The following is a 16,926-nucleotide window of genomic DNA, read 5'->3' on the forward strand; positions in this document are numbered from 1 at the left end:
ATAAAAATTAATCATCACATTTGTCATATGATTGAAATGTTAATATTTTGTTCGAATTATGTATACGTATTGTAACCATTTGTATGTATATTGTTATAACAATCTATGTATATGATTCATCCATTCAAATGAGTTTATGAAGTATAAGATTACATGCTTTAGATCATCTTGTGCAAATCCATCAAGGTATCCCTTTTATGGACACTTAAGTTCATTGTTTAAAAAGTTTGATTATAGTTAAGAGAGAAGACTGTCCTAACTTTTATGTATCTTTCTTCGAAAATTTGTCCCACCCATGTGTTTTTCTTCTCTTCAAATTAGCCTAGTAGGTTCCTTAGCACATCCATCAATCTAACTTGGCAAATTCATCTAAGAGGGTAGGAGTGTAGGACTAGGAGCTACCAAAGATAATAACTCATCTAGGTGTTATAGAAACTTTGTTACCCTCCCTCATTAAATTGCACATTGTATGATTTGTATTTTTCACCTAAGTATGAGTGAAGAAAATTTCTTGAAACAAAAGCACCCCGAAATTCGATCTTAGATGGGCAAACACACACAACAAGTATGAGTGAAGAATGAAACTACTCGTGTACAATTCAAGTATGAGTTTTTTACGAGTTTGGAAGTAGAGACCCGACTATCTTTTAGGTCCATTTTTGTTGTTTAACCCTATACATGTTACACACTTAACAGCTAATGTATAAAGCCATCTTAATTCAAAACTTCTTCATGCAGAGCTATGGGGTTTGCAAATAACCAGGACATCCCAATCTCGTCAACGTTCAAACAACAAATTATAGCGCAGGAGATGCAATCAGGATAAACCAAACATGAAATCACCAATTATAGAAACAAATTTTCTCAACAGATTAAGTGATTCACCAACATCCCAAGGTGCAACTAAAGGTAAAAGCACAAATGTTACTGATTTGTTCAGTTAACAGCAGTCTACCATTTATATGGAGATCTCCGGTAGACCAAATGCAGGACTCGAAACATTTTAGGATTCATGTTTCTTTGGTATCGACTTTCTAAGGTTGGCTAATCGTCTTTTGTCTCTCCCGAAACTTGTTTTTAATAGCTTCCCAAAATGCAGGAATTGCTACATCATCTGATACTTCCTTGAATGATGGCAAGTAGTTTACATCCACTATCACATGGTCTCCAGTACCTTCCTGTATCTGTTAACAGCAAGAATTATGTTATGATCAATAATCAATTATGATACAGAATGCGCAAAGTAAATTTGGCTCAAGCCTCAAGCCTCTAGTAGAGTAGTAGGGAACATAAGGAAGGCCTTTTCATTCCTATACCACTCCCCCCTCTTCAGCTACCAGGATTTAATATCCACTTCAACTTTCAGCATACTAAGCAGTGGATGACTGTGAGAGACTGAGAGCCGAGAGCCTAATGAACTCGATGAAGGGATCCGCCAGCCACCACTTTACCTATCTTAAATACTTTTATGTTTAGTGTTCAAAGTTAAGCAGGAAAGCATAAAGTCATGGTTTTTCAGTACTTACAACTACATCAAAGCCAAAGATGGTAAGATCAAGCTTTTCCCTAAGCCAATTCGCAGCATTTTTTACAAGCTCAAGGTCAACAACTTCATCTCCAAACTGATTCATTTCGGCAGTGGGTAGGGACTTCAAGCTGTGAAAGATATTCACTCGGTTAGTTGCAGCCTTGCAGGAAATCAGCTTTTCACACGCAACTTCATTAATTGGAAAGCATCATTGAAAAAACTAGCAGTAGCTACCTGTCAAACACTAGAGGCTTTAACAGATTTGCTTGGGACAATTTCATCAACACATCTCCGTTAGGTGTAGACTTTTTGACTGCATGGAAGACTTTCTCCCCCAAGACATAGAATTTGAATAGTGTGGATGAGTGATCTACATATTCCTGCATAATTCAGGGCCTTGTACTTAAGAGATAAAAGAAGTACTCTAGTAAGTAACATAATATAAAAGAAATATGATTATGGAAAAAAAAAAAAAAAATGCAGATAGCAAAGTTCTTGCCAAAGCAGACTTCTTTACATTTTATAAGATTATAAAGGAACCCCCTTGTAAAGTAAATGAGCCAACTATATATATATATAATATATATCAACAAAGCTTTGATCCTCCTCATTACTTAGAAATAGAATAAACTGTTCTTAACAGAACCCATTATCAATCCTTCGCACGCTGAAACTCCAAAAAATTTAAAGAATCTGGACAATCCAAAACACGTTATTGCCAAGTAATGCCTCAGCTCAGTTGTATCCAAACACACCAGCCACTGATTAAACATCGCTCATCCACAAAGTTGGACCAGCTACAGAGACCATTTGATAATAATCATTAAAGACAAAATGGGCAAGTGTTTTGAATAAGATTATTCCTGCTGCTGCAATGGTATCAGATAATGGATGTTTCCTGATGTGTTTCTGAAATTGAATAAGATTATTCTATACATATATATAGAAGGAACAAGCGGCAAAGGTCAAGAAGGAATCTTAGGAGTGCAAAGGGAGAAAAGAGAAGAGTGAAAGGCAAGGGAAACAAATGAAATTTGAGAAATCTCCAGCTACTGAGGGTTGGCTACATAGGGGTTTCCTACTGTTCTTAGTCCATACTTATCAAGAGTTCAGCATACATGAGAGATCCAAACAAGATAAATTGTGCACCTTGTAAGACCACAAGGTCATCCGCAAACTCTTCAATAAGCTCTTACCCATTGAAAGGCACCTGTGGATCACCTTTTTCATCAAGCCCCTTATTTTCCTCACTGGAAGAAACATCAACTACCTAATACAATTGTCAGAAAGACCATCTCCAACACACTGAGCCAAGACCCTCAAACCTCTTCAATCTAAATAATTATTCATAGCAGCTACATTAATGGGAAAATCTTTTGCAAGACCCTAAAATTGCATAACTTATAGCCACAGCAACAATGTGCGCTCAACAAAAGCCACATCACTGAACGTGCCCCATCTCAAACTGTACTTCCTAACAGCCTCTCTTACGACCTCATGCAAAGACTCATTGACATTGCCATATGCCACTTGTATTTGAGTATTATCAAATCCTAGTCATCTCAAAGTCTTCTCAGTGATATTCAAACAGGCATACTCCTTTATTAAGAAACTTTACATTATTTTTGTTCTCCCTAGCCTTTACACCCTCATCCTTCCTCTCAAAGATAGAAAATGGAGCACGCTAGGAGATAAGCGAAATAAAATAAAATTAAAGAGTTGTAAATTTTCTCACCTGAATTACAGCTGGTAGTGGCACCTGGAGTTCCTTATAATCTTCTAAACTAAAGACAATTGCCTGTGAAATTTGCATAAAGATCAGAACAGTTGTAGCTCTCCTTTATATCGAAGAAAAAGGATTCAGAACAATAATGAACTCCCAGTGAGCATTACAAATTAAAACCAGATTGCCAGTGGAATTTGCATGCTCTCTTTTGTTCAAATACGGTTTAAAGCTTAAGTATAAGCACATAAAACACAATTATTGTATGTATATAGTATGTGATGAGCTTTACAATATATTTGGGGTCAAAACTAGTCTGGACTCAAATTTACAGGGAAAACAAATTAAAGAACCACGAATCAGTTTCTAGAAGAAATTATTTTTCTCCTTGATTTACCAGCTTAAACTATTGCTTCCACCATAATAACATGGCAAATTTTACATAATTTTTGCACGAAAAAAAAAACTACTCAAACTAAATGTCTGTGAAACCACGCCTACAAGCATGTGTGTTGAATTACTTGAACTAAATGTCTGCGAAAGCATGAGTGCACTAAATTTTAGAGCTATAAGCAACTGTCTCTGAAATTTTAGGGTTACAAATTTAAGTATCCCTATGTGCATGTGCATATGTGTTGAATTAATTATATACTGAATAAAAGGATGATTACTAGCTTATTACCATACTGTGAGAACTTGATACGCCACACGCAACTTGAGGTTTCACTATGCTGGGAAGGGATACCTTAGACTCCAATAGCTTATCTGTCAAACTAGGATCATTATAACTGTCAACCTGCATATTCAATCCACATCTTAGTTTTCTAGACAAACCCGAACAAGAAAAGTCAGTTGACTATATTATGTAAGTTACATGCATGTACTTCAAAATCACATAAATCTATATGAGAAGGCTTTTATATCATAACCGCCAAGAACAAAAAAAATTAGGATGATTTTTAATTAGAAAGGGAGGAAAAGAAATAACTGAAGATAGTATGAAAATTTTAAAAATTTAAAGTAGAAAGCAGAGTATAGGTATACTAATCTCAAATCTGATTATTTTGGGTTAAATAATTGCTATAGCTGGGGAATCAATTTAGAACCAAGGCCTTGAAAAGCAAAGACATGTAAAAATCATTTGAGTTTCTACGATCATGGGCACGTCATTGTTCACAACTAAAAGAAGCATATATGATAGAAGAACAGAACAGCAAGTTCCAGCCAAAAGAAGAGAGGAAATGAAAAAGGAACTGTAGAACAGACAATTGATGTTGGCGATTCCAATTAAGAGAAGAGCTGCACATTAAAAATATATATAAAAAAAATATAAAATAAATTCAAGTGAGGAAATTAGGGAGTTTCGACTGAATACATGCTGAAGAACACCCTACAAGACTTGAGCCCAAGTCAGTAATTATTATTTTAAAATATAGCACAACCAAATTCCCAGAAACCGGAAATGATTGATTGTTCTCATGCAAAAATTGTGGAATACTGATGCAGCAATTATGGAGAAAAGTATGGTGGGAATGGTGCAATTTAGGCACGGAACAAATGAAGGTTGTGGGATGTTCTACTGCAGAGGCAAATTTGGCTCTCTTTGAAATGTGATTAGCTTTAGCTATGGTATTTCTGAAAGAGGTCTTAGAGGAAGACAGCTACAGTGCCTAGAAGTACACTTCAATAATGAGCAAGGGGTGCTTTCAGAAAAGCTATCCTGGTGGAGGGGGTTTGAGGAAATTGGCAAGTTATGTTTCATGTAATTGAAGTGGCTCAGTGTCTTGTTAGACTGAATGGGAATAACTTCAAAGCTCTCATAATGCCTACTAATTTAATTCAGTTAGTATGTTTGAATATAGGAGTGTCCAGGCTCCAGAGGCTGACTCTGACACAATGACAGATGATTTAGGTAATTCTTTTACTATAGGAAAAAGTTGATCGCACACTAAGACTCTGAATGCTTCAAATCAAACCAATACATGCATTAAATTACACTTTTCATTCCACAAAAATGAAAGCACTTTCTCAAACTTTTATTTAGTAGGAGATTTCACAAGGAAAAGTAGGTGTTTCATAATAATGGATTCACATAAGATAGAATCATATGTACCATTCTCAATTGATTGAGCATAAAACAGACAGCGTGACTATTTAATTCAGCTTAATAATTCGGAGCACCGGAGGAGCACATAATGCTATATCTAGAGAAAATGAGGGCATCATGTTCACTCCCTTGACCAATTGAATGCTATATCTAACTCATATTGTTGTCTATCTAATTCAACATGATCATTCAGAGAACAGGAGATAAACACAACATAATACCTTGAGAAAATGGGCCCCCCTAATCTTTGAGAAGCCTTCCTTGTTCAGATCCTCCAACCCGAGTAGAAGATATTGGATCTTGAGCCGATCCAAAACAGGATAAATATTATTGAATGGATCAATAACACAACAGTGAGGATGATCCGGCAAGGTCCTGTGTGTCAACATGCTAGAGAACTACATCAACTGCACTAAAGGTAATCTTTTTGCACATCTTTTTCACTTCAATAAAAGTGTAAGAACAAAGTTTTCCTGCCATTTATAGATTTTTGAAGTTGGTAACACTTTGATGTTACCAAAAACTGCCATAATATCAATTCACTAATGTACCATTTAAGCATATAAAACAATTATAACTTCTCTTGATACAGCCAAAAAAGATAATTTATCAATTTAATTTTACGGGACAGAGTATCAGTTATCAACGCCATTTCTCATTAAGTAGAAAGTTGTGCATTGGCCCCAGGCCCCAGCAATCAAAGGTAACAAGTATCGAAAAGGCTCAATAGAATGGATTACACGAGTTCATTAACCGAATCTAGACCACCAAAAGCTCTCAAGGCAATATCTAGGTTTAAAGTGAAAAAAAGAGATAATTTTCAGATTTTTATCTACTTGATCTATGTCCCCTTCTCGTTCACAACTTCATACTGCTATATGCTTATATATCAAACAGTATTTTCCAACTTCGCACCTTCAACTTGTCTTTCTATTTGTTCCTTCACCTATAGTTTCTTTGCTACTACCAAATCGTAAACCAGGCACAATGACCAGACACATACCACTTCCTTGAGTTCCTTCACCATAATAACATTCGCAAATAGACAAAGCCAACATCATATTATTCAGAAAAGCAAACATCCAGAGAGAAATTTATTGCAAAATTAATGAGTAAGCTTAGAGGCCAGGCGAAAATGTGGGAAATCAAACAAAAAGAAATCTATACATAACTGGAACTCGCCTCCGATTATTGTGAGTTATGACAAAAATCAGCTTAAAAAGTTCACATCCCATTTTGCGAAAACTGACCTGTCTTTTAGAGAAATTGGCCATGCAATATATTAAGAGAAGTAATGCGTGAAAGGGGCTAATTAGCATTTAACAGATGAGGGGTGTTGGAGGACAAAAAAAATAAAAACTAAATATTAAAGGGCCCAAGTCAAATTAGGGATAAAAGTCATATCATCTTCAAAGAAAACAAAAGTACCTTCTCAATTCTTCCATACCATTTGTGTAGGTAATTTTTGGGGCAAGTGACAAGTTCAGCTCAACAGATAAAATTTCATCAGTTGCTTTATGAAGTATTACATCAATTTCTTGCAGCTGCAATGGTATGGAAAGATCGTAACTGAGGGGCAGAAACATCAAATCATGCTGGACTGAACACAGTGGAAATGCACCTCTCTGCCAAATGCAACATACATGCTTCACTTAGTATGGGAGGAGAAAATAATCTGCAGAAAAGATATGAGCAGAAAACACAGCATGTCAATCCCAACAGTCTCAGCATCACCAAATAGAACCTATGCTAACCCCCACAATATCAAATTCTCTTTGTCATGTGCACACAAGTTTCTATGAAATACAGGCAGTCATCAATATACTAATAAAAATGTTGTAAGGTTTTGATGATGATGATGAACAAATGATGATTATCTAACTAATATGTGTATTGAGATGTGCATGAACAAGTCAGGTAGCATGAAGGTGGTTGAGTACAGATTAGATCATTATCAAAGAAGGTTCCCTACATACAATGTATGGATCGTGCTTGAGTTCCTTAGGGGAACACAAAGAGAAGAAGTCTAAACGTACAAACGTATTGTTAGACTTTACATGCAGTTCTTAAGAAGAATGAGAAGATGTTCTTTGCAAGGAATAAGCAGCAGTTCCTGAGGGGGAACAAGAAAAGAGAAGTTCCTTGACAGGAACAGAAGCATCGGAAGAAACATGAAGACAGAAAAATAGGAGTATATTTTTCTAGGAATCATGTAAGTATGTTGGACAAGATAAATTGTTTGGAACATGCCTATGGAACTAAATTGGAACTTTAATCTCGAAGGAACTGACAGTCTGGAAGGAACTGGGTGTTGCTGACCAGCCAGTTCCTCACGGGTTAGTCTAAAATTCGTGTATAGGAGAAACACGAGTTTGCACCGCTCTAAAAGTCAGTTTTCAACGTTAATAGTCATTGCATTATCTTTGCCTACTTTTTAGGTAGTTAGTTTTGACTAAGTATTATTTATTTTAAATAGATTTTATTTTATAAAAGATAAGTTTTTAAAATAAAATCTGATTTTCTTGTTAGTCAAAAATATATTTTATTCTCCTTATCTTCTCCTATATTTTAGGGATTTACTATAGGTTGCTTCCTATCTAATCTCTAATTGGTTTAATATTTCAAATTAAATGGGTTAGTTGTTTTAGGATAAAATAGTTTTTTATAAATTTTTAATGAATAAAATCCGAATCAGTTTTAATTGATAAAAATCTGATTCGGTTAGGATTTAAGTGTTTTATATTTTCTATTTTTATTTATTAAGTTTTTGGAAAAATAAAAATTACTTTTCACGTTTAATTTGAAACAGCTTTTTACTGGAGAAAAATAAGGAGATCATGGAGAACATGTTTTTAACTCCAATCCATGTCTTCCATTACTTCTTATGTTCATGGAGTTAATGGAGATAATGCCTAGAATTTAGGAAGCACTACTATTATGGTTGAAGATCATGGGGTGAATGGGTTTGTCTTTGAAGCACTATAAAAAGAGATGTTTTCATTCATTCCAAACTGTCTGGCTTATTTGAGTCATTCCATAATGGAGTTTGTCCCAAGTGGTAGAGCAGTAGAAAAGAAATATATTTTCTCTCCACGTTGGTGAGCCAGTTCCTCCAGGTTCCAAGTTCCTTACATATCTCAAAGTGTCCAACATATTAGCCTTATACACTATATCTTTTATATGTATTTGAGAGTTGTTTAAGGGTTTGAGTGAACTCTTGTAATGGGGAATTTATAAGGGTTTGAGAGAACTCTTGTATTGGGGTGAGAACTTGAGTGAGTTCGTTGTATGTAGAGAAAGCTTTGAGTGAAGCTTGAGAGAAAGAGAAAGAGTAAGGCTTTGAGTGAAGTCTTGAGTGAGAAGAGAGGTCTTTGAGGGAAGATTTCGAGTAGCAACTATTAGAGGGAATAGTTGTTAGGGATATGAGTTCGTTGAGGAACTCGGTAGAGGCTCTAGTTCCTCATAGGTTGTAACAGAGTCGTTGGCCTGTTTTAGTGGAATGTCTTGAGTCAAAATCCCTTGGGGTCGAGGTTTTTCACTTCCTATTTGGCCTAGGAAGTTTTCCTCGTAAAATCTCTCTTGCACTATTTTTCTATTGCGTTAAGTTTCTTTTAATTCCGGGAAAAGTGACTAGCAAGCTCCATACTACAATTCACCCCCCCTCTTGTAGTATTTCATCTAAATAACAAAAAAGTTGATCAGGTCATCCTGAAAATTAGATTTCATTGTGCTGCAAAAAATTAATGGATGAAACTAAAATTACAGCATCAGATGAACATCTTATACCGCTTTCTTTCCAAAGGACACACTTGTAAGATATTTGCTAAAGATCGGGGCTCAAGAAGAGCAAGGAAAATTTTAGCAATGTCTTACAAGCTATGCTCATTAATGGAATGAGGACTCCATTGATTCCGTCCCTTCCCTTTGTGTTCGCAGATATGAATTATGATATCACAAATTAAAGGTGAAAAATGAAAACCAATAATGTTTTAAGCACCTGGTAAGACTATTAAGTTATAGCTAACAGTTCCTACTTTCTAACAATTTAATGAAAACCAATAGCCAATATAACGTATTTAAAGATAACCAAAAGAAAAGTGATACTAAATCCACAAGTCAATCCCAAGTAAAGTCTTAAACACTACTACTAAATACAAGCAATGACAGCAGTGAGCGCATGAAGAACAAAATATCATACTGTCAATCCAAAGGGAATATTAAATATCACGAGTTTTTAAAGTTGGTAACACTTTTAAGAAGAGATTGGTAATGAAAAGGTTGCATCTTTCCAATTGAGCATTAAATTTAAACTTGAGATAAGGAATATTCGTTGCATTGAATCACCTTCGTGAGAATATTCATACCACAAATTCTTTCATACTGATCTTGTTGTTTGGGATTTCATACTGCTAGTGCTTGATTTAATCAAATCACTTCATTATTTATTACTGTATATGTATTAACAACACAAATCATAATATAAATTAGTTAAAAGCATAATCCATACAGTTGCACCAACTGCTCTATCTCCAGATAATTTACAGCTCACCTTAGCAAAATCTGCTTGCCGGGAGCGCTTCATACAGTAGCCAACTGTTATAGCCTCTTTGGAAGCTACCTGTTCACGATATATTTTCAGAAGTGAATCAGCATAGTGTTTCATCTTCCCCTCACCCCCAAATAAAAATACACATAATACATTAAGTGTTACTAAATTTCTAGCAAAGGTATCTGCAATAGGATTATGCCTCTTTTTGCATATAATTAATATTAAACAGCATGCTGATCATGGGATTTGGAAAATGCAGGTGACCAAATACAGAATTACAAAACTCAAAATGACCAACACAAATTCTAGTAGCCTTAGTTGTCTTTAGTTAACAGTATTATGATGTCATTCTAGATGGTCTTCAGAGGAAGAAATGAAGATAGAAGAGAACTGGCAGAAGACGATGAAGGAGAGGACTACATAAAGTGTTTAAAGTTGTGCATGAAATTCAATGCCAATAGCCAAGTCTGCAAATCAGAAGTAGGTATGCAGGAAAAATCCAAGAAGGGGATACCAAGAAACTAGAAATTAAAATGATTTATTTACTAAATGTCTACCAAGTACCAACACTGAATTATAGCAGAATCTTACCATTACTTTCCTATTGAATGAGAGGCTATAAGGCACCACGTATAATGACTTCCACCCATATGAACTCCCTCTTCCATACATACCCTTCAAGTAAATAATGTCCAAAACTATTCTTGCCAACAAAATGAAGAAAGAGTGGAGAATAAACAAAAGAAGATGCCAGAAACCAAACACTAAAAAATGCCATCACTGTTCTCTTTGTCGTCATACAAAAGCCCAATAGATTAGAAAACCAACACGTTATCTATTCATTACCCTTTGTAGCTTTGAAGCTTCCAATGTTGAGACTTAAAAGAAAATACCAAACCAACAAGAGTCCATGCAATTTAATTTTCTATAGACTTCTATATTTTTCAAACAAAGGTAGTCAAGGGATTATGGTATAGCAAGTCATTTTCATGTCATATAGAACCTCTATATAATTCATTATCATGGAAAGGGAGACTGATACTAGCCCAAGCAAAGGTATACACAGGAATATAGTTTAACAAGTGACTTCAGTGTCCTACGAAACCACTACATGATACCTTTATATAGAAAGGAAAAACTAATACTTGTCCAAGCAATTATATATGCCAAACCTTTTTGTTCAAGCGGCACAAAGTCAAAGGAAGCTCTTCCAGTTTCTTGATATAATGGACACTTGGATGCTTTTTTGTATCTCCTCCAGTATCAACATCTACAGGTAAGAATGAAAACACTGTGACCACCTAAAAGATACCTCAACATGCACAATGATCAGCAATTCAGCTTACCAACCATTCCAACTTATTTCACATAAGGAGGCAAAAGAAAAAAAAAAAAAATACTGTTGTATGTTAATTGTGAGATATAATGAGACACATTGGAAATCATATGCGTCAAGTGGACATCCAAGCCAGACATTGAAGAACAGCTATGTGTGTTCATCTCCTATTTTCTAGAGATTGCTATTTCATGATCTCATCAAAACAAATCCTTTCAAAATTAATGAAACTACATTTGTTTTCTTATTTTCAACAGAGGTACAACATAACACATGTAACAGCAGCTTAAATCTATGCCTTTTTGTATACATTCACTAATTGTTGTCTGGTAGAACTCTCTCTCGTTTCCAACAAATATCCATTGTCAAGTTATAAAATACACTGTAAACTGTAAAGGAGAGTATGCTCACCAAGTATACTTAGCAAAACCCCACGTTCACATAGCTTAAGACAATCATCCACCTTCTTACTGTAAAGTACAAACAACATATCTTTTCGAATATCATCCCAAGCTACAGCAATTTCATTCATAAGAACTTCCAAGTCAGAAATACTGACTTTAAAACAATCGAATGAATAAACTTCTGACATCTTTTCTAGAAGATTGACCTGCACCACGAAGAAAAACATATATGCATAGATGAATGAGAACTGCAGAATCTAAGGTCAAACATGAGCATGAGGATACCCATCTAGTTTAAGCAGAAATGCGTACAGCTGCTGAAAAGGATCGTATCTTCAGGTTTAAAAGTAAAGAGTGAACAGTACTATAGCATAACTGTCAAGGAATGAAACTAATTCTAAAGTATTCCCGTTCTGCCAATTACAGTTTAAATCTTCTTCAGAGCAATCAAAACATAGAAAAATATCATTCTTTAGAATATAATTTATGTTAGGAGAATACTGCTTTGGCCATACTGCCATAGTAGGACGAGTTTTAAGGATCATCTTTTACCTGTAAGCCATCAAATAAATCTCATCTCTATTTTCTCAGTGCCTTAATTTGAAATAAAATATACAAATGTGCATTCATTATAAGATCAATATGAGAACATTCATTGTGTAAGAGTATACCTAATTTTTAGCCAAAAAGTAACAACTAACAAGAATTGTGATTATTTTCACCTGTATGAGCATTTACTACCAATTAAAGTGAAATAGTATTTAGTGTGACTAGCAAGGAGTGCAGATAGTTAATATAAAAGCAGTTTCACAAGTTTATCATATGTTTACGACAATAATTCTAATTATTTCTTCAGATTAACTGTAGAAGATTCATGTTTCTGAAGCGCTAATAAGTACTCAAACAGACATAGTCATCCTAGACAAAAGTTCAAAGCATGCACAAACCTTATCGATTGAAAGTTCCTCTCCGAAAAGAATTCCCTGCAAGTAAAAATAGATCTTATGGTCTGCTCAAAGTATGAGCACAAAAGGAAAGAACAGAACCTAAACCAAGAAACTTTTTTAAGTATAGAATCTGGACTTCAAAATCAGGAATGTCTTTCAATTATAATGAATTGCACATAGATCTAATGAAAAATCAGGAGTAGATAAAAGTTCAAGGACCTCCACTCTATTCAAATTCTTGTCATTCCACTCCTATATAATTAACATAACTCATAAAAAAGAAAGCCTTTTCTTTTAATCCGCTACGTTATGTTTACTTATATTCATCAAATCGGCTTTTCCCTTGAAGGCATCTTCTAGAACAACACACTATACTTCTTGTCCATTTGATTCATGTAATACTTCATCCATTCCAAATTAATTACATCACTTGAATTAAGCGGTTTCAAACTCCGTTGGTCTAAAAGTAGTTGTGACTTATGGCATTGTCCCGATGCATTTCATAAATAAAAAAAGAGACAATTTCACTACCATTTATGTAATCAGTTGGATCATTTATACGAATCAATCAGTGAAGCACATTGAAAAATCTAATCATAAACCATTACTACATCACTTAAGGCATCAACATTTTCCGTACATCCTAAAATAGTATGCGCAACCATTAACCCCAAGGGAACAAACCGACTACATAATTTTCAACAAAAAGTAATTTCAACTAAAATTGATATTCAGCATTTGAACACATATGATCAAATGCAATTGCATGCAATTGATTAATCAAAAAATGAGCTAAAATCAATCTAATCAGCAGTATAGCAGAATCAAAACATCCAAAAACACAATCTACAACTACAATATAAAATTGATGAAGAAGATGATGAGAGAGACGACAACCTTGCGTAGTTGTGAAAAATGAAGGGCACGAAAGAGGAAATCAGCACCAGCACGAAGAGTAGGAGCACCATTACCATCGCAATCATCGGCAAGAAGAATTGAAGCGTCCAAAATCAGAGCTCGCACACCACCCATTTTCTCTCTCTTCCTGTTTGTTTGCAAATTGGTACTCGGAAGCGAGAGAATGGAGTCCACCGGACCGGATATTAGTACGCTACATAAGATTCTAAGACCTCATGGGCGGACCGACCAAGAGCACAAACCAAGTTTTTAAAAATGCAACTTTTTTTTTTTTAAGAGAACAATAATGTCATTGTTATTTGTTAGATTAATGTCAACATGTAATTTCAAATATAATAGAATTGCTTTAATATTTTATACTAATTTATGAATAGAAATTTTTGTAATTTAATGAGTGCATTGAAAATTATGTGACCTATAAAAGGGTCAATATTTTGATGAGTTTGCATGTAATGCGTCATTATTACATTGTAATTTGCTATTAACATAATTAAGAACATAATTTTTTTTCTTGTCATAAAAGCCTTTGCCTAGTTATAATTGAGCATAACAAGTACATGTTTACATAAAGCGAGAACCACATAACATGACAAAGACTTAGATAAAGACAAAATCTCCATTCAAAAAAAAAAAAAAAAAAAAAAGATATAAATAAAATCTGTCCAAAATCTAACCATTCGAAATTAAACAAGTAAGGGAGCCAAGAGCTGTCTACTAGTGTATGTAGCTTGTTGCTAAAGCTACTTCCTCTTTTGGTCCTTTGCAAAAGCTTCTATAGCGCATTGAGGAATTGAGTAGTGTAGCTTGAAGTATTCACTCACCGAGCTGCCCAGGTTGATCTCCTAGATAAACCTGGGTTGTTTATCTAGAGCTATAATTTTCTTTTCGCGTAGAAAGTAAGGGGTATGAAGGTCAATTCATTAGTTTACAGAATTTTGTTTTCTCACTGTCGTTAAGTCCTACCTTAACTATGGTTTTGTTGGTACGGTGTTACTTTTACATCCTCAGAGTTCAGTGAAACTCGAATTGACTTTTCTAGTAGGTGGTGCGGCAGCCGGAGTGAAGAAGGTGGGATGCTCTTCTCCTCTCATCCCCTCCCATGGCCACAACAACCACCTTCGCCACTTCGCGGCGATAACGGTCGGCCGAACATTAAGACACCCTGGTAGCAAAATATGTAAAGTGGGGCCATATCAACCCTTTAGGGGAAGGTATGATAAAGAGGGTGGTGGTTAATCGCCGTTATCGTGGTCACCGTTAGCTAGTGGTTGTGAGGTGGGTTGAATACAGTAGGAACGGTGGAGTCGATCTAAAGGAAGAAGAAGACTGAGTTTGTAGAGGAGAGAGAAGGAAGTGTAGTATTGTTTTTGGGGTTGAATATGGCGAATGGTGAAAATCAGAGCCAAAGTTCAAGATTCAGAGCAACCAAAAAATGAAAAAAGGAAGGAAAAATACACTTTAATAACCTCAACTTTGGCCAATTTACTTTAAATAATCCCAACTTTTGATTATTTTGCAATAATGCCAACTTTTACTTGCGTTTTCTTTCTTCAATCCCAAACCGATCAACAAAAGTCAACTACCTATTATAGGTAACTTGACACGTGTTGTAACACCCTAGAAATTCCTTTCTTTTAAAATACCTATTTTGACCTGTATAAAACTTTAAATAGGAATATCTAAGACACTACCGCCACCGTGAAAACGGCTAAGGCAACTATCAAAGACACACAGCGGAAGATTAATTTCAAAACCTTTCAAAACAAGTCAACTTGAAAAAGTCAAGCAATGAAAGTAAAGTCAAACCAAAGTCAAACGAAGTAAAATAAAATCAACCTACAACTTGGAACCATTATAGGCCCTTATTAAAACCAAACTGAACTCAAAACCTTTTCGTTAGTCATGCACAATAATAGTATCATAAATAAATAAAGCATTAAACACATCCTATACTTATGGAAACTAGCATGATTCGCTCTTCACTCATGTCCATTCATGAATATGCTTCATCACCTGAAAGCTTCTCTCCACTTGTTTCCACTACTCTCCATTAAAAATGGGTCATCATAGGGCCAAGATAAAGACAAAGCCAACAAACACACAAAACACATAATCAGTAAAGCTGAGTATATAAGTGCAATTAACACACTAACATGCACTTACCTATCAACACACAACTTACCTTGTTGCATCTGTTTTTCTATCATACAACATCCAACAAAACTTCTCAACTAGACAACTACATAATTTATTTAGCATTGATTACGTATCGAACGGGTTTCCCCCTAACCTCCCTCAAATAAATTGAGGTTACTGACACGGGAGCTAACCGTGCCAGCATCAATAACCACACATAGGTGGTGGAATTCCTGCACATAATAATAATTAAAGGAATGTATAGCGTCTTGTACTCCAGTAGAAGTTATGGTTAAATATAAAACCCCATAACTCCCCCCATATGTTAATACTCAAGGTATATACGTTCCAAGAGTTTTGGTGCGTAATCTCTTTCACTTTACGTTATTTACCGATTATTAAACTTGGTGATGACTCTCAAACCATAATCATTCAATCAACAATAATTATTCAAACAATCAAATATATCAATTTAATTATTGAATAATTAGTGACCACATAATATTTAATGTTGAACCCTTTTTAATTCTACCTCGGTGCCAATGACACCTTAAACGCATAAAGCGCCACAAATCCTATCCCCCAGTGTACATGGACACTTATATAACTCTTTCCTCATGCTTATCGCATCAATAAAAATTATATGAACCATAATAAAATTCCTTTTCAATATTCCAAACCAAATTAAACATTTAGTTTAATTAAACATGCTCTCTATAATGCAATAAATAAATACGTGGTTCATAAATAATATTCCAAGCTATTATTTTCCATTCAATAATGCATCATAAATAAATCATGCTTCATAATCCAATCACCAATAACATCCAAATCATAATGTCCATTCCAAACCTAGCATGATATTACTTGTAATCAATCAAACACATTTAGCATGCTACTACATCAACATAATTATGCTAAGTACACGAACGTACCTCAAATAAGCCCTTAAAGTAGCCAATTACACTACAACAATTCCCGAATCAAGTCTCCTACATAAAGGGACAATAATACTATATTAATTCTCCTTGTATACACAATTTCCAGCAACTTAAATTTACTTTAGACTACTTAAAAAAAATCTGAAAATTATTTAAAATCCCCTAATTAAACTCCTTTTTAATGGGTAATCACACCCTTTCATTAAAATCACAATTATACTACTTAAAATAAAATTCTAGCATTTTAAACTAATCAAAAACCCTTTAAAACTTCATCAAAATACATCTTTATACTTAAATTATCCATAGAAACATTAAATTATCTCTTACCCTTTAA

At 34.7% G+C, this 16,926-nt stretch overlaps 1 protein-coding gene across 1 annotated transcript; it reads right to left on the reverse strand.

Moving 5' to 3' along the window:
• Positions 1–846: 846 nt before the first annotated feature.
• Positions 847–13,788, reverse strand: LOC145581912 (inositol 1,3,4-trisphosphate 5/6-kinase 4-like). The gene is made up of 12 exons (XM_081638949.1): positions 13,492–13,788; positions 12,595–12,630; positions 11,655–11,853; positions 11,080–11,177; positions 9,908–9,976; positions 6,787–6,983; positions 5,580–5,733; positions 3,934–4,047; positions 3,264–3,326; positions 1,763–1,908; positions 1,527–1,656; positions 847–1,184 (listed from the first exon to the last, which is right to left on the reverse strand). The coding sequence occupies exons 1-12, from the start codon at positions 13,624–13,626 to the stop codon at positions 1,035–1,037; spliced, it is 1,491 nt and encodes a 496-aa protein (XP_081495075.1). The 5' UTR covers positions 13,627–13,788; the 3' UTR covers positions 847–1,034.
• Positions 13,789–16,926: the final 3,138 nt, after the last annotated feature.

Source organism: Chenopodium album, chromosome 15, assembly GCF_948465745.1.
Source record: "Chenopodium album chromosome 15, dcCheAlbu1.1, whole genome shotgun sequence".
Classification (NCBI taxonomy): domain Eukaryota; kingdom Viridiplantae; phylum Streptophyta; class Magnoliopsida; order Caryophyllales; family Amaranthaceae; genus Chenopodium; species Chenopodium album.